Source organism: Nomascus leucogenys, unplaced genomic scaffold, assembly GCF_006542625.1.
Source record: "Nomascus leucogenys isolate Asia unplaced genomic scaffold, Asia_NLE_v1 Super-Scaffold_285, whole genome shotgun sequence".
In the NCBI taxonomy this organism is placed as follows: domain Eukaryota; kingdom Metazoa; phylum Chordata; class Mammalia; order Primates; family Hylobatidae; genus Nomascus; species Nomascus leucogenys.
Window position 1 is genome coordinate 3,510,936 of NW_022095770.1, and position 17,136 is coordinate 3,528,071.

General features: G+C 57.9%; 1 protein-coding gene across 2 annotated transcripts; it reads right to left on the reverse strand.

The window, feature by feature from the left end:
- Window positions 1–8,007: 8,007 nt before the first annotated feature.
- On the reverse strand, window positions 8,008–16,913 carry GRB7 (growth factor receptor bound protein 7). Of its 2 annotated transcripts, XM_030808230.1 has the most exons (15): window positions 16,836–16,913; window positions 12,790–12,949; window positions 12,530–12,680; window positions 12,195–12,351; window positions 11,948–12,069; window positions 11,779–11,856; window positions 11,061–11,198; window positions 10,605–10,715; window positions 10,313–10,411; window positions 9,974–10,054; window positions 9,759–9,875; window positions 9,509–9,569; window positions 9,297–9,384; window positions 9,097–9,190; window positions 8,008–8,539 (listed from the first exon to the last, which is right to left on the reverse strand). In XM_030808230.1, the coding sequence occupies exons 2-15, from the start codon at window positions 12,942–12,944 to the stop codon at window positions 8,393–8,395; spliced, it is 1,599 nt and encodes a 532-aa protein (XP_030664090.1). In that variant the 5' UTR covers window positions 12,945–12,949; window positions 16,836–16,913; the 3' UTR covers window positions 8,008–8,392. The 2 variants fall into 2 exon arrangements, with proteins under 2 accessions (XP_030664090.1, XP_030664091.1); XM_030808231.1 differs by lacking the exon at window positions 9,297–9,384.
- Between the last annotated feature and the right edge of the window lie 223 nt (window positions 16,914–17,136).

Sequence of the window (17,136 nt, forward strand, 5' to 3'; positions counted from 1 at the left end):
CCAGGTCATCCCTCTCTCTCCTCTCCTCACTGGGCGCTGGAGCTAGAGTAACAGTGGCCCGGCCCGTGACTCTCCAGATGTCATTTTCCTAACTGTTCTATCAAATTCCAAACCTGGGCCCCAGGGGTAGGGGACACGGTCCCCTCACCTGTGGAATTGTAGGAGGCTCGGAATAATGCGCGCTGAGGCTGGGTCTGAACCCCCGGCCCCCGCCCTTTCTCAGGTTCTCCTCTTAATTCTGCGTGGACCCAGACCCCAGATTCCCGGCTAGGGTGCCTGGGAGAGGAAAGCGAGGCCGGCGGAGGGGGGGCAGGGGTGCGGTGCGCGGTGGGAGTGAGGGGGGTGTGAGGGGAGGGGCAGCTGCACTTCTGAGAAACAGCTCGGCGTCTCAGCAGCCCGCAGCCTAACCCCCTGCCTGCGGCTTCACAGCTCCCTCCTCCCGCCGCCCACGCCGCTCGGGGCCTCTCCGGGGGTCGGCAGCCCCGGCGGAGGCGGTGTCTGCTGGGGAGGAGCGGCAGCTCGGGGGACAGCAAAGTGGAACCCATGCGGGGTGGGAGTGGACACGGAGGAAAGCGTGGGTCGCGTGACACCCCGGGAGTAAAAGGCCTCCCCTCATCGGGGTCCCGAGCGCCGGATCTCGGGGTGCCCGCGTGTCCCCCCGCCGCCCCCACGCTGTCCTATCATAGCCCGAGCAGGATCCAGAAGTGAAACTGCCCGGGTCACAGCCCAGCGCCGCTGCTGCACCCCGCCCCGCCCTTCCGGGCACTGCCGCGGCGCAGGATCTCCCGGCGCTCGGGCGCCTGCGGGGAGGAAACGGGGGAGGGGCAGGGGAAGTGCCCCGCGGGCATCTGCAGCGCGCGGCCGCTCTCCTCGGGGGTGCCCGCGCGTAACCGGGGTGGGAACCTCGAGAGACAAGAGCCCGGGAGGCCTGGCCGCGGCGCCCGCACTTCCCGCGACGGCCGCTGGGTGTCACTGCAGCCGCGCGGCTGAATCGGCTCGGCGCCTGCGGGAGTTAGGGACGCCGGGACGCCGGGACTAGGCCGCCGCGCTGCACTCCAGTCTCGCCTGCCCGCGCCTGTAGGCTCCGCGAAGTTGGGATGCGGCGCTCACACCTTCCTCCACCCGCCTGGCTAAGGGAGCACCTCCCGCCTCGCCCACCGACTCGCAGCGAGGCCCGGACTAAGCAACGCCGCGCGGCGACTGGCTCGTTGCTGCGGCTCCACGCAAGCCACGAAACCGATGGCGCATCCCCTCGCGGGGCCGAGTTCAAAGAGCCGCGACCCCGACGCGCGCCGCCTGGCGAAGCCGGCGGCCTTCCCTCCGCAGAGGCGCGAGGGGCCGCCACGACCGCGGGTGGCTCGGTGGAGCCTGGCGCCCGTCGGCTCCGGCGCGCGCATGTGACCTGGGTGGTGGCCGAAGGGCGGGCAGCGGGGCAGATCGCCTCGGGCACCGGCCCAGAAAGGCTGGGAGACGGGTCCCCCGTGTATCCTCCCCTACCCCAACCTGGCCTGACAAGTCTGGGATCCAGCCTTACCCAGCCACCCCCTGGCCCCAACACTAAGTCCCTCCAGTAGATGTGTGGGGAAGGGTGCCTCAGCCTGGGAGGAAGGAACCCTCCCTTGGGAGGCCAAAGCGGGAGGATCACTTGAGGTCAGGAGTTTGAGATCAGCCTGGCCAACATGGCAAAACCCCATCTACTAAAAATACAAAAATTAGCTGGGCGTGGTGGCACACGCCTGTAATCCCAAGCTACTCGGGAGGCTGAGGCAGGAAAATCGCTTGAACCCAGGGGGTAGAGGTTCCAGTGAGCTGAGATCAGCTACTGCATTCCAGCCTGGGCAACAGAGACTGTCAAAAAAAAGAGAGAGAGAGAGAAGAGAGATCCCTGGAATCTTTTGGGAAATCGGGGTAGTGCCAGTAGGAATGCCCTGGAGGACAGGACTCAGGGCATGGGAGTTGGGCAGGTGAATGCGGACGACCGTGCCTGTTGGTCACAGCTGTGTGAGGGTGCGGGTGGCCCGTTCCATCCCTGCTTACAGCTTCCCCTCCAACTCCAGGGTCACAGAGCCCAGTTCCACTACCCGGACCCTAAGGAGATCCACGTGGTTGTCCTGAGGGGGTGGTTTCTGCCTTCCAATCTCCCTCAGCCTGCCCCAAACCACCCTAAGATAAACTTAATCCAAGTAAGAACAAAGTGCTTACAACAAAAATGCAGCTCCAGGCCGGGCGCGGTGGCTCACACTGTCATCCCAGCACTTTGGGAGGCTGAGGCGGGAGGATCACCTGAGGTCAGGAGTTCGAGGCGAGCTTCACCAACGTGGATAAACCCCATCTCTACTAAAAATACAAAATTGCTGGGCGTGGTGGGGCATGTCTGTAATCCCAGCTACTCGGGAGGCTGAGGCAGGAGAATTGCTTGAACCCAGGAGGCGGAGGTTGCGGTAAACTGAGATCACACCATTGCACTCCAGCCTGGGCCACAGAGCGAAAGTCGTCTCAAAAAAAAACACAAAAACAAAAAAAGCGAAGCAAATAAAACGAGGCTTCAGCTAAACAGCCCCCCAGGTGCCCATCAAAGAAAAACTTGCCCCTTCCTTGGGGTAGGTGCAGCTCTGTGAGAGGGTGTCAGATGACATCATAACTCAACCCACATGGGATTGAATTTCAGGCCGCATCCCCATTTCCCCACACCGCCCCTTCCTGTATGGAGAACCTCGAGAACCCTTGTGGAGCAGCCTCAGCCCCGCCCCCACACCCCAGGATCGCGCACACCCCCAGGCTCTGGAGTCCAGTCTGCAACATCCAACTCCCTCAGGATCCAACTCCTTCTTTTCTCTCCTCCCCCAACTCAACTGAGAGCTCAGCGTCCTTTGTCCTAATTGCCACTGCAAACTCCCCCTCAAGTCCCAAAGCTGAGGTTCTGCCAACAGCACAAGACAGGAAAGCAGTCTCTGCAGACCCCCCACCACTGTGCGAGTTGGACCAAGCCCTGACCTCTCTGGGCCCTCTTTCTGTCTGTTGGACCAGATCAGTACTTCACTGGTTCAAGCCTTTTTCCTGAATATACCATAAGGCTCAAGTTCCAGATAGAAAGGCAGTGCATCCCCCATCACCACCCCAACCTGCCCCTCAAGCCCCTGCCAGAACCCTTGGGCTCTGGGAAGGAGTTAGAAAACTGCTTATGTGGATAGTTTGGAAGAAAGAATCCTTCCAAGTGGCTTTGGTCTCCCCTCTCTGTGTCCTTTCCTTCCTCTCTTCATCCCTCACCAGGGTGCCTGGCACTGGGGCCCAAGGAAGGAGCCAGGCAGGGTCCCTGACCTGATGTTGAACCCTCGGGCCTGTCCACCACCCGTGAACTTGGATGTTGCAGAACTGGCCAGGGCTTTGTCTGGATGCCCCGCCCAGGGAGGTGGGCTCACCCAGAATCATGCCCACCCCCATCCCAGAGTCCAGAGCGTTGGCAGCAGTTCTCCCTCCCCTCCACACTTGAGCAGGCAGGGAGGCCAACACTGTAGCCACACCCTCCACAGAACCCCTACCCTAAAGGCCCATGGTGCTGCCAAGGATGGCAATGTGCCCTGGCACCCGGCTCCCACTGGCCACGCTGGCCCCGGGAAGCTGGAACGTGTGATGCATGGCAGGCAGCACTTCGTGTCAGCTCCCCAGATGTGGGCCCTGTCACCCTCTCTCAGTACTGGGTCCTCCTCTGCATGGAAAGATGATGAGGAATTTCCTCTTTGCCCTCAAGTTTTTTTCTGAAATGTTTTTAATGAGTACATATAATTTTATAATGAAACCCAATAAATCAATTTTGAAAAGACAGTATCTGAGGTCCCAGCCCCCACCCTCTCCCCCAGAGAAGCCCCTGCTTCCCCTCCCACCAGCCCAGATTTTCTCAGAACCACCAGCTTCCCCGACCTAGCACTGCAGCTGTCCTTGGCAGTCCTTTCTGCTGTCTGACCACTGTAGGTCATGCTGCAGTCTCTGAGGTAGAGCAGCATCTTTCCCACATCCTCAGAGCGGGGGGATCTTACCCAGGGGTCCCACTGTGAGCTGGCCCTGAGAGGGACCCTGTCCCCCCAAACTCTTAGCAGCTACATCTCCAAAAAGCCAGAAATCTCAGACACTCACCAAGAATGGGCTGCTGCTGGTCTCAGGTAGCCAGATCAGGGCCAAATGCTGCCCCCTCTAAGGGCTCCCAGCAGCCTAGGTCCCTCGCTGTGGCCAGCACTGAGAAGGGAGTGGGCAGAGAACAAAGGCTAGAGCAGGGCAGGGCTGCATTTCACCACCTGCCACTGGGCCGAGTCTGGCCTCTGTCCCAAACTCCCTCTGTGACCCCAGGTGAGTCCCTGTCTTTCCCTGAGCCTCAGTTTCCCATTTGTAAAGTGGGAAGGACATCTGTTTCACAGTCTCCAATCAGCTGATTGACAGAGACGCTTTGTCCCTGCCCAGTGCCTCAGGCTGTGAAGGGACACTGGGTCCTCTTTTTGTGCAGTCTGAACCCCTGGACATGCCGAAGAGGTGACTCATCTTGACCCCTTTACTCTCACTGCAGCCTGGAACCCTGGCACCCACACCTCGGAGGTGGTCGTGGGCACCCATGGCCAGCCCCACAGCTGACACTGCCCTGTTCGGTGCTCGAGCCGCAGCCTGTGGTGGGGATGGCTCTGGGAACTGTGGCAGGTGGCAGGCAGCAGGTTGCACTGGGTCCTGCCTCCAGTCCTGCTAAAAAGAAGCAAAATCTGCCACCCTTCCTGCCCTTGGGCTGCAGTAAGTTCTTCCAGCAGATTCCCAGGAGGTCCCAGGCTGGGGTGTGCATGAGACCTCTCTGCCTACCTCTGTCTGCTGGACCTGGCCCCAGCTTCCCAGCCTGGAGTTAGCCAAGGATGGGGGTGCCTTGGTCAGGAGTGGCTGCCAGGGCTGCCAAACCCAGCCCAGGGGCTCACTGCAGAGGCTGCGCGGTCTCAAGGTCACCTCAGGACAACCCTCCAGGCCAGAGACCAAGGCTGCAGGGAAGGGAGGGGCTCTCTAAGGGAGGACCCCCTTAGGCCACTATTGCTGTCACTGTGGCTGAGGAATGCCACCTGGACGTCAGCCAGACAGGGGAAGCAGAACATGCCCAGACCTGGTCCTCAGACCTGGGTTGGAATCTTGGCTCTCCCACTGTGATCTGGGGCCAGGCTGCCCACTGGGCCGTCAGTTTCCTCACCTACAAAACAGCATCTCACCACCTCCTGCCCAGTCAGTCCCAAAGATTTGAGGAGGGGCTCTCCATTAAAATATATCAATATATAATAGAATATCCAAGCATATACAAAGGTGGAGAGGATAATTTAACAAATCCCCACATACCCAGTACCTGTCACCAAGCTTCAACCAATATCAACAACCAATGTCAACTCATGGCCATACCATGACGATGCCCACACCCTCTCCTTTAACCTCTGGATTTTATTTTTTTCTTTTTATTTTTTGAGACAAGGTCATGTTCTGTGGCCCAGGCCGGAGTGCAGTGATGCAATCACGGCTCACACCAGCCTCGACCTCCTGGCTCAAACGATCCTCTCACCCCAGCCTCCCAGGTAGCTGGGACCACAGATGCATGTCACCACACCTGGCTAATTTTTTATTTTTGTAGAGAGAGGGCCTCACTCTGTTGCCCAGACTGGTCTCAAACTCCTCCCACCTCAGCTCCCAAAATACTGGGATTACAGGCATGACCCACTGTGCCCAGCCACCTCTGGGTTCTTTTAAAAACAAAGCTTCAGCATTACTCAATATACCCAGGTAATAAACCTGCATATGTACTCCCTGAATCTAAAATAAAAGTTGAAAAAAAAAAAAAGGAATAAAAACAAAGCTGAGACATCATGTGATTTCACCTTTAAATACTTCATAATGAATTTCTTAAAGATAAAGACTCAGAAAAAGCCATAACCGCAATACCATTATTACACCTTAAAAAGTTAGCCATAATCCCTTAATATCATCGAATATCTGATCAGAATTCAAATTTCCCCCAATTGCTCATAAATGCTTTTTACAGTTTGGATTTGAATCAAAGGTCAACACATCATTTGGTTGATATATGTCTAAATTTCTTGAAATCTAGAGATTGCCCATCTTTTCTTGTAATTTTGTTGCTGTTGAAGAAGAAACTGGGTTATCTGTTCTGTAGAATTTCCCCATCTGGATTTTTGTCATTGTTTCCCTTGTATTTCCCGTAAATTAGTTGTTGAATCCAAGGAATCAGATTCAGGTTTGGTGTTTTGACAAAAACAATGACTAGTTGGGGTTCACATGTCTGCAGGAGGGTCTGTCTCCTGAGTTAAACAGCAAGTTGAGGTGCAGTCAATCTGACACATTTATTAAAGAGCTCCCATCAAGTAAGAGCTCAAACTAAAAAACTCTTAGACAAGGCTAGGCGCGGTGGCTTGCGTCTGTAATCCCAGCACTTTGGGAGGCCAAGGTGAGTGGATCACTTGAGGTCAGGAGTTCAAGTCCAACCTGGCCAACATGGTGAAACCCCATCTCTACCACAAATACAACAAATTAGCCAGGCGTGGTGGCGAGCACCTGTAATCCCAGTTACTTAGGAGGATGAGGCAGGAGAATCGCTTGAACCCAGGAGGTGGAGGTTGTAGTGAGCTGAGATCGTGCCACTGCATTCCAGCTTGTGCAACAAAGTGAGACTCCATCTCAAAAAACAAAAAAACCTCTGAGACAAAAACATAGACTGGCATGAGCAGTGGGCAGAGGCCAGACATCTGTCTCTTTTTTTTTTTTTTTTTGAGACTGAGTCTTGCTCTTGTTGCCCACGCTGGAGTGCAATAGCATGATCTTGGCTCACTGCAACCTCTGCCTCCCGGGTTCAAGCGATTCTCCTGCCTCAGCCTCCCTAGTAGCTGGAATTACAGGTGCCCACCACCATGCCTGGCTAATTTTTGTATTTTTAGTAGAGATGGAGTTTTGCCATGTTGGCCAGGCTGGTCTCGAACTCCTGACCTCATGATCCGCCCATCTCGGCCTCCCAAAGTGCTGGGATTACAGGTATGAGCCACAGCGCCTGCCAGGAGTGGTGAATTTATATTTGGGAAAGATCACTCTGGGTGCTGAAGGATGTGTTGGAGATGGAAGCAAGATGCAGAGGGCTGAATGCTAGCAGGCTCCATTTATATGGCTTTCTGGAAGGGGCAGAACTAGGACAGAAAGGAGGTTTCAGGTTGGGTAGGAGGGAGCATGGCTGATAGTAGGGGGCACAGGGACTTGCTGGGGGAGATGGGGCCGTTCTGTGTCTTGGTGGTGGGGCTGGATGCATTAACTGTGTGCGTGCTGGGGCCGACTGTCCCACCAGCTAGTCCAGGACTAGCGGAGGACAAGCATGCTGTCGGACTCATCTCTGAATCCCAGGCCCTGTTTGTTACCTCTCTAGACTTAGACTGTCAGAAAATCTCTCTGGGATGATGGTCTCTTGTCCATTCACTTACTTAATTAGCAATGACTGGGCGCCCACTGTGTGTCAAGCTGCATGGTGGGCACTGGAGACTCTCAGATAACCACGACCACTCCTGCCCTTGAGGAACATCCAGGCAAGCTGAGACATGGCCTCGATCCATTTGACACTTTCACCAAGGCCTCCACAGGTGCCCACCTCTCCGGGTCTCCCGCCTTTTTTTTCCAGACGGGGTCTCACTCTGTCACCCAGGCGGAGTGCAGTGGCACAATCTCAGTTCACTGCAGCCTTGACATCCCAGGCTCAAGGGACAAGGGATCCTCCCACCTCAACCTCCTGAGTAGCTGGGACTACAGGTGCACACCACCATGCCTGGCTCATTTTTTTATTTTTTGTAGGGACAGGGTCTTGCCATGTTGCCCAGGCTGGTCTCAAACTCCTGGACTCAAGCAATTCTCCTACCTTGGCCTCCCAAAGTGCTGGGATTACAGGCATGAGCCACCACGTCCAGCTCTGGTTCCCTTCTTGATTCAGCCAGCCAGAACTCATAGGTATATCAAAAAATAATCTTTATTGTCACTAGTATAAAACAGAGCAGATCAACTGGCTTCTCAGTCTGTACAAAGTGTGGGGCGTGAAACCGCCTGGGCTGCCCCCACTTCTCCCATAATGCCCTGCCCTAGAACAGCACCTCCGGAGCTAGGAGAAGGAGAGGGGGCCACCCTAGGCCTTCCCTTGAGGAGAGGGGTCAGGAGTGGACTGTAGTGCGGGCTGTTTTCTATCTGAGGGAGGCAAAGAAGCAGAGGAGAAAACTGGAGTGGCAGGACCCTCTCGCTCCTCATCCCGTCCCCCGCTGCCCGCCCCAGAGTCCACTGGACGGGTAGAGGGGCGGCGGGCAGCCTGAAGGGGGGCCGAGGCATGAGCCAGTCCGTGGCCTGGTCAGAGGGCCACCCGCGTGCAGCAATGGCGCAGCAAGCACGGCAGGATGCCGCGGTTCAGCTGGTGGAACTCCACGAGCTGCAGCAGGTCAGTGAAGCGGGTCTGGCCATCATCCATGCTGAAGTACAGGCGGCCCTCCTCCTCGCTCTGGGGTACAGTAGAGGGGGTGGAAGGTCAGGGAGGGACCCAAGGCTTGGGAAGCTCCCTCCTGGGCCAGGGCCCCACCCATTTCCTTTTATTCTTTTCTTTTTTCTTTTTCTTTTATTTTCCTTTTTTTTTTTTTTTTTTTGAGACAGTTTTCTCACTGTGTCATCCAGGCTGGGGTGTGGTGGTGCCACCATAGCTCACTGCAGCCTTGACCCTCTGGGCCCAAGCAATGCTCCCACCTCAGCCTCCTGAGTAGCTGGGACTACAGGTGTGCACCACCGTGCCTGGCTCATTTTTAAATTATTTGTAGAGATGGGGTCTCCCTGTGTTGCCCAGGCTGGTCTCGAACTCCTGGGCTCAAACCATTCTCCCACCTTGGCCATCCCAAGTGCTGGGATTACAGGTGTGAGCCACCGCACTCAGCCTCCCACTTCTTGTGCGGGGAAAAGGGAGACACACTGGGGGCCAGGGAGCCTCTGGAGCGGCCTGGTGAGGAGGACAGATTGCTGAGAGTCCTGTGTCTCATTGCAGGACTCCGGGGACGCAGGGAAGCTCACCGGCAGGATGAGATAATGCTTCACTTTCTGCAGGTGGCACAGAGAGAGGACAAAGCCCTGGGGGTTCCGCTGACTCTCCCGGACCAGGAACAGGCTGCCAGAAGACAGGAGATGGGGCAGCATTACCCAAGAACCCATGGCTGCCACCTGGACCCCGGTCTCTCTTATCCCTGGGTCTGTTGCCCGGCCCTGCCCCTTACCCGTCTACCAAGCCCTGCTGTCCAATAAGCCGCTGGCTCTCCTCACGGGAAATGCGCCCGTGGAACCAGAGTTGGGTGCGGTGGATGGCTGCGGTGGGGAAGGATATGGGCGGTCACTTTGGGGAGGGGACCCCTATACCATCTACTCCCCGCTGGGAATGCAAAGAGAAGTCGAGGCAGCCCCCGCCCCAGGACTTGGGGCTGTCACCCACCTGCACTGAGGCTCGTGCCGGAGGCCGGTGTGGGCAGGCTGAGGCGGTGGTTTGTCTTCTTCTGTGGAGCAGTGGGAGATACGGGAGAGTCGGGGCATGCTTAGGGGCATTACCCAGCACCTCAGGAAGGTAGAGCACTTCTCCCCAGCCGGGGGCCTCCCCCCACCCCCTCTTCCTCCCTCCTATTTCAGGGATCCCACCCAGAGAGTGGGTCCCCAGCACAAACACACACACAGGCAGCAGGCCTCACCCTCCAGGCCTGGGCCTCCTCCAGGGCCACACTCAGAGCCTCCCGGGGGTTCTCGATGACACGCCCAGCATGGCCAGAGAAGTCCATGGCCACCAGGGTATTATCTGAGACACTTCTCTGGAGATGGAAGGAGAGGGGAGAGGTCAGAACAGGGCCCAGATACCCGTAAGACAGGGTCTGCGTGTCCACCCTCCCATCCCCTTGTGCACACTCACCAAGGGTGGGGAGCCCAAACAAGATGGATGCAGATGGCGAGACTGTGCCTGCTGGTAATTCTTGTACAGCTGCACTCCGTACTGGGGGTGGGGAGAGAAAGAGGGCTTGAGGTCGACAGGTCCTGGGGGCGTGGCTGTGACCCCCCCCTCAGACCAGGGCTTGCCCAGACCAGGGCTGTGTTTCTGCCTTTGATGGGCGCTTCCTATAACTTCAGGCTTGGACTGGGGGTTATCAGAGAGCAAGGCCGTGATGCCCTCCTCATTCCTGCGACTTCCTGAAGGCAGAGCTGGGGATCCCTCTGGCCAGGCCAGTCCCCCATGCCACTCCCAGGGTCTCACCTTGAAGAGGCGGAAGGCAGCCAGCCAGCAGGTGCGGCTCTGCTCGTCTTCACTGCAGAAGATCCGAAGCCCCTTGTGGCCATTTCGAAGCTTGTTGGGCTGCAGAGAGAAGAAATTGACTGGTCCCGTATCTGCGTTTAGGACCACATGTCTGTCCCTGCTCCAGCAGGCCGGGGTGCAGGGAGAGGAGTCTAGGCGTCTGAATTGGGGCTCAGAAGCCCCGGGCAGGATCCAGGGGCCTGAGCAGTTCCTGCTTCCCCAAGCCAGGGGCCAGGCCTGGCCAGGTCTTCACCTTGACACAGAAACCGAAGTCGGTGGGCATCCCGTAGAGCTTGCGGCCCTGCGTCACCACGTACACGTTGGACTCGTTCACATCTGCCACGTACTGCAGGTGCCTCGGATCCTAAGCAGCACGAGAGAGCAGGACTTGGTACAGGTGGACCCTGCCCACTATTACCTCCCCCTACAAGCCAGGTGGGGAGATTTCAGGACCAGAGAGGGGCAGGGGAGTGCCCAGGGTCACACAGCAAATAGAAGTAGAGCCAGGACTTAAACGAAGGTCATCTTTTCTCCTGCTACCTCCCTGGGCAGGTGAGCTAGGCAAGGATGTAGGGAGAGATGGTAAACTGGAGGTGGCTGGCCTGGGGGGCCCAGGGGGAGAAGGGCTCAGGGGTTCCAGCAGAGAAGGGGCAACTTCTAAAAGGACCAGGGACTGGAGGGGCTGGGGCTGGCACCCTCAAGACCTCACCTTAGAGGTGCCCTTGGTGGAGTAATAGAGGCCAGATCGGCGCAAGAAGCAGAAAAAGCGTTTCCAAAGCTTCCGTCCTGAACCCCGCAGCTGCAGAAAGCCCTGGATCTCAGGAAAGCTGCCAGCATTCAGGAAGTTCTGAGCCAGAGGAGAGCAGAGGAGAGTGAGAGGTCTGACCTCCTCCCTTCCCCTCTACCACCAAGATGTTTTTCTTTTTCTTTTTGAGACAGGGTCTCATGCTAGTGCAGTGGCACGATCACAGCTCACTGCAACCTCGACCTCCCGAGCTCAAGTGATCCTCCCACCTCAGCCTCCCAAGCACCTGGGACCACAGGCTCATGCCACCATTCCTGGCTTTTTTTTTTTTTTTTTTTTTTTTGGAGAGATGAGGTCTCGTTATGTTGCTCGGGCTGGTCTCAAACTTCTAGGCTTAAGTAATCCCCCGCCTCAGCCTCCCAAAGTGCTGGGATTACAGGCATGAGCCACCGTGCCCGGCCCCCCTCAGGTTTTTACAAGAAAATGCTCCACATGCATTTCTCGCCCCCATTTAACAGAAGAAACTGATGCACAGGCAGGGAAAGTGACTGTCCCCAGTCACACAGGACTGTGATTTGGCTCTTTCTACCACATAGAGGGGAGGCACAGGACTTAAGGGCGGAGAAGCACTGGCCAGTGCTGGGGAGTCGTGAATATGCAGTGAAATGGGGGGTCCCCCCACCTGGATGAGGTCTTCATGGGATATACCAGTGTGTGCATCGAGACAGCTGGAGACCATTTTTTCTGGGAACAGGGAGTGCTGTGGGTAGACAAGTGTCAGGGGTCAGGGCTCCAGCATCCAGGTTGAGGATCAGGGCATCCCAGCACCCAGACAGCCCTCATGCACTCACTGGGGAGCTCTTGAACAGTTCGTACTTGGCGAAGTTTTTCCGGAAGATGAAGCGGCTATCTCCGCCCACGGGCCAGGCAGCCTGCACTTCCACTACGGACTCGTGGTCCTCCAAACCCCGCTCTGGGGTCAAGGGCAAAAAGCAGGGGTTATTGGAGATCAACCAGATCTCCTGGATGAGCCACATGCCTAGCCCAAGATGCAAGGCATCACCTCCCAGCCCGGGTAGTTCCATGCACCTGACTTACCCAGTGCTAGGTGGGGGTGGCACTCCACCAGCCCCCAGGTCTCGTCGCTCAGGGCGTGAGCTCGCTGCACCAGCATTTCACACACATGGCGAGCTGTGGCACCTGCCGCCACCTCCACAGACCTGCAGGCCCCATCCTCACTGTACACCTTTACTACCTGCGCCCCAGGAATTGCACACGACTTGAGGGGAGGCAAAGGGTGATTCCTTCCCTTTCCGCACCTGCTAGACCCTCAGGGACTCCTAACCAAGATCCCCTGCCTCCATGGAAGCAGCTGTGTATCTCCCACAGACCCAGAACCCCTCCCTTCCCTTCCCTTCTGAGGGACAACTCACATGGGGGCGGCTGGCATCGCGGGGGAGCAGCCCCCTTGCACTGGAGGGGCCCCCGAGAATGGGGCTCTGTGAGGGAGGACTGCAGAGCTCAGGGAAGGGGTTGGGGATAGAGGGGAGGGAGGTGGCACGCCGCTCCTCCTCTCGAAGTTTCCTGTGGCAAGAAGAAAAAGGGAGAGAGGTGTGGGGAAGGGAGCAGTGGCCTGCAAGCCTCTGCGTATTATCCAGCACTGACCTCCCCCAAGCCCCATGCCCCATCATACCTGCCGGTGGTTGGGATGAGGAGAGGCTGGGACCTCTTTACCTCCTCAGGCAGAGGGGTATCAGGGGGCTGGGGAGTCCCAGGAGGGGTCCCAGGGGCTGGGCAAAGGTCTTCCGGAGAGCTGCCAAGATGAGGTGGAGACAGATCCAGCTCCATGGCGTCTGAGGGAGAGCGGGGCTTAATGGAACCAGTTGTGTGCCCTTGTCCTGGGGAGAGGGGATGAGAGAATTCAGACCTCCCGACCTCACACGGCAGTTAGGGTGCTCCTCAGAGTTTACCTAGCACCTCACTGCTCTAACTGGAGTTTCCCTGAAGCCCTTGGGGAAGGATAGAATGAGCCTCATTTTACAAAAGGGGACACCGAGTCTCTGAGAAGGCAGCATTCTCGCCCTCAGTCACAGGTGAGTCGGGAGTAGAACCTGTGTTTAGACTCCAAGTCCAGTGCTCTTTCTGTTTTTTTCTTCTTCTTTTTTTTTTTTTTTTTGCAATGGCGTCATCTCCGCTCACTGCAACCTTCACCTCCTGGGTTCAAGTGATTCTTGTGCCTTAACCTCCAGAGTAACTGGGATTACAGGCGCATGCCACCACGCCCGGCTAATTTTTGTATTTTTACTAGAGATAGGGTTTCATCATGTTGGCCAGGCTGGTCTCGAACTCCTGATCCACCCGCCTTGGCCTCCCAAAGTGCTGGGATTGCAGGCGTGAGCCACCACGCCCGGCTCCAGTGCTCTTTCTTTAGCACAAAGTTGCTCACAGGAAGAGCTAAGGGTCCACCCACCACAAGCCTGGTGGTCACAACAGATTTCACCACCCCACAGACTCTCAGGCTCAGCCCTCAGGGCCAGGGCAAAGGCCCACTCCTTTGCTTCCATGTGTGGGGCACTCACTGCGCTGGGCTCTGCCCCCGGGTTTTTCCAGCACTTTGTTGCCAGACCCAGTTGCCAGAGCCTGTTCGTACTTGGCGAAGTTTGGCCTGCCCAAGTGATGAGTGATGCAGAGGGGAGAAGGAGGTGGGGAAGGATGGGAGCCAGAAAGGCAGGAGAGCCGGCTCCGCTGCAGTGCAAGGGGGAGAGCGGGCCTGGGGTGGGGGTCCTGGCCCCAGCAGCTGCCAAACCTTACGTACCCTCCCCAGGCCATCCTCCTGCCCAGCTCTTTCCTGAAGCCCCAATGCTAGAGCCACCTCCTCTGAGAAGCCTTCCTGGCTTTCCACATTCAGACTGAACCACTCCCTCTCAGCACTGCGCAGGGGCCGCATCATCCGTTACCGTGCACCTGTCCTATCCACCCATTTGTCCGAGGGCACCTGGTACCCCCAGGCAAGGTCAATCTCACTCATGTCTTATCACTTATAGGGGCTGCACAGACACTCAGGACAAGTAAAGACAGGATGGCGGGCAAAGACGAGCACTAGAGGTGGAGGTGGGGCTGGCCCCTCCTCCACAGGAACCCAGCAGACCCCTTTGGCCGGGCTGAGACCTGGGAGAACCTGCAATCCCAGCCCCCAGCCTCTTCTCCAAACACAGCCAGTACTATGAGGCCACCTGGGGCACCTGGGATTGATCCCTCAGGAGGGAGCAGGCACCTGACCCTTCAGTGAGGGCATCAGGGGATTTGGGGGACAGGTGAGTCAGCGTGGGCGGGACAACACTGCCTAGGGCTCTCCATTCAACCTTGACTCATCCACACAACTTCCTGGCTTAGGAGAAACAAAAACAGCCCTGCCTCTACCCTCCCCCAACTCCCCAACCCAGTGGTAGCCAGAGCGGAATGGGGGAGGCACGGGGCTGGGAACAGGATGGGGGAGGAGGATGTGGGGCCTGAGGCTTCTCTGACGTCACCTCCTCCTCCCCACCCTCAGCCTAGCTCCAGGCCAGGTGAGACCTGCGATCTGCTCTCACCCCTAGTCCCAAACCACTGCCTCGCCAGGGAGTCCCTCACCTTGGAAGGAGAGAGGCAATGCCCGGCCTGGATTCAGAGGCCTACATGAAGAGAAGCCAGCATCCCAGCGGTGCCCCTCCCCACCCAAAGCATCGCTCAGAGCCCCTGCCCTGTGTGGATGAAGTTCCTCCTGACACATTCTCCTGGGTGTCCCGGCCAGAGGGGTACCACAGGAGCAGGAGTGGAAAGGGAAAACACTCAAGAAGACGGACAGGATGAAAGGCCAGGGAGGGGGCTCAGGGTCCTGCCAAGAGGGGCAAGACACACCCACCACCCGCTAGCAACAGACACCAGCACCTCAATACCAGAACCCAATCCCCCATTCCCACCCCAGTCTAACCTCCAAACAGCCCCAGTCTCCAAACAGCCCCAGTGACTTCATTTCAGGCTGCAGGGGGCCACGCCTGCCTAGAAATCACAGACCAACAGTGGGTGGGGAGAGGAGCAGAGAATTCGGGAGGGCAGTGCTTGGAAGGGGTTAGAAGTGGATTCGAATCACATTAGAGCCTGGCCTCAGAGATCAGAGAGGGCCAGCCCAAGGCTGGGGTTTGCCTTCAGAGCCCCCCAACTGTGCCCTTAAGCCCCTTCTAAGGCTGGAGGGGGGTCCAGACCAATGGGGTGAGCAGGGAGGAGGAAGGGGTCCTGGCTGTGGGCCTGGCAGCTTAGAGATCTGGAGTTTTCAAACTGAAGCACCGGGAAAGCTTCGGTTGGAAACACCGACCCCCAAAATCAGTTTGTCCCCTCAACGAGGTAACTCCAGCCGTGGCTTCCCAGCTGCCTCCTCCCCCAGTAGCTCCAGCCCCACTCGCGTTCCCGTCCTCCCAACCTCCTTGTTTACTTCCTGAATCACGCCCCACCTGACTGGCCCTAAGGGCGGGTGGCGGGGCCCAGTGTTCAGGGCCAACAGAAAACAACTCTGCTTCCCAGAGCAGGGGGAAGGGCTTGCGGGACTGAGGCCTGGGCCAGGGGCCTGGACGTGGCGGGAGAGCCCCCGTCCGCCCAGTACTCCACACCCCGCCCCCACGGGAGAGGCTTATAACCTTTTAGGGTGCAGGGCCCAGGTGAGAAGGTGAGAAACCCCTGGATGACTCCTAGTATAAGGGAGGACCCAGGACTCTGAGGCCCCGCCCACTCTCTCACTCAGGAAAAATACCCAATGGGAGAAGGCGGGGCAGCTCTTTTAAAGTTTAATTCGGGAAGAATGCTGGAGTGTCTGTGCGGTTAATCATTACAGGCTGCCCGCCTCCATGAGGTCCCCCCACCCCGCATACAGCAGGATATCAGGAAAGGGGAGAGCAGAGTCCAAGACCGGCGGACCAAAAGAGGGCATTCCTGGGGGGCAGTGCGGCTAGTTGGGGGGGGCGTTCCGCCTTGCCAGCAGGTGCATTCTGTCCTCAATCTGCCAGGGAGACCCAAACCGGGAACCTGGGTCTCTCCCTAGCCTCATCAAGCAGAATAAACCATCTGCTACCCCCTACCCCACTCTCCCCAGGCCCCACCGCACTGCAGAGCCCCTCATACACCCCTCCAGCCTTCCTGACCATTTCGTGCTGAAGCCAGGAGGGACCCCGGCTCACCCGGCCTCCACTTTCCCATCGGAGGGCCAGAGGCGGTGTTGCTGAGAAGGGCATACAATCTGGAGAGATGGAGCCTCAACAATTTAGAGGATCCCTCTCCTTCACTGCCCTCCAAAGTGGAGGGGGCCCTCCCCACATCTCCCCGCAGCCCGCGGAGACGTCTGTCTTAGAGACTTGGGGAAACCCAAACTGGAGTAAACTGGGCGAGCCAGGGAGTGAGGGCGGCTCTCCCCGGATGTGCGGGGAGGGGCTAGTTTCAGCGGGAAAGCCAAGTCGGAGGAGAGAATCAGGTCTTCCTTCCCATTCTCAGCTTCTGGCTGCAGGGAGGTGTACAGGGAGGGAACAAGGAGGGCTGGAAACCAGGATGGGGACGAAAAGAGGGTGGGTGGGGAGGAGGGGGCGGGGTGGGAGATGGGCAGAAAAGAGAAAAGTGGGAGGCCGAGCAACCCATCAGGAGACCCAGCCTTTCCCTGCCGGCCTCCAGACCGGCCGTGCCTGCCCCCAAAGGATGAATGCTCGCTTGGGTTCTTACCTGAACCCCGACGTCAGGACACCCGGCTGGGACCACGTCTTCAGGGAGGGAGACGCCAGGCCCTTAACTACCTGTCCCCCTCCAGCCCCCGCCCCTGGCCTGACATCACCGAGCGGGGGAGGGGGAGAGCCAGGTGGCTCCAATCCGCCCACCTGGGCCGCTGGCCAGTTCAGCCGGAGACGGGCACAGCCTGGGGCCCTGGTGCAGCTGGGGGTTGCCTGGCAGGCTGTCGTCTGAGACCGATCTCGGTCCCCTTACCTGGAGGAGCCCCAGCAGGAGTAGCAGGACACCCGTTCCGAAG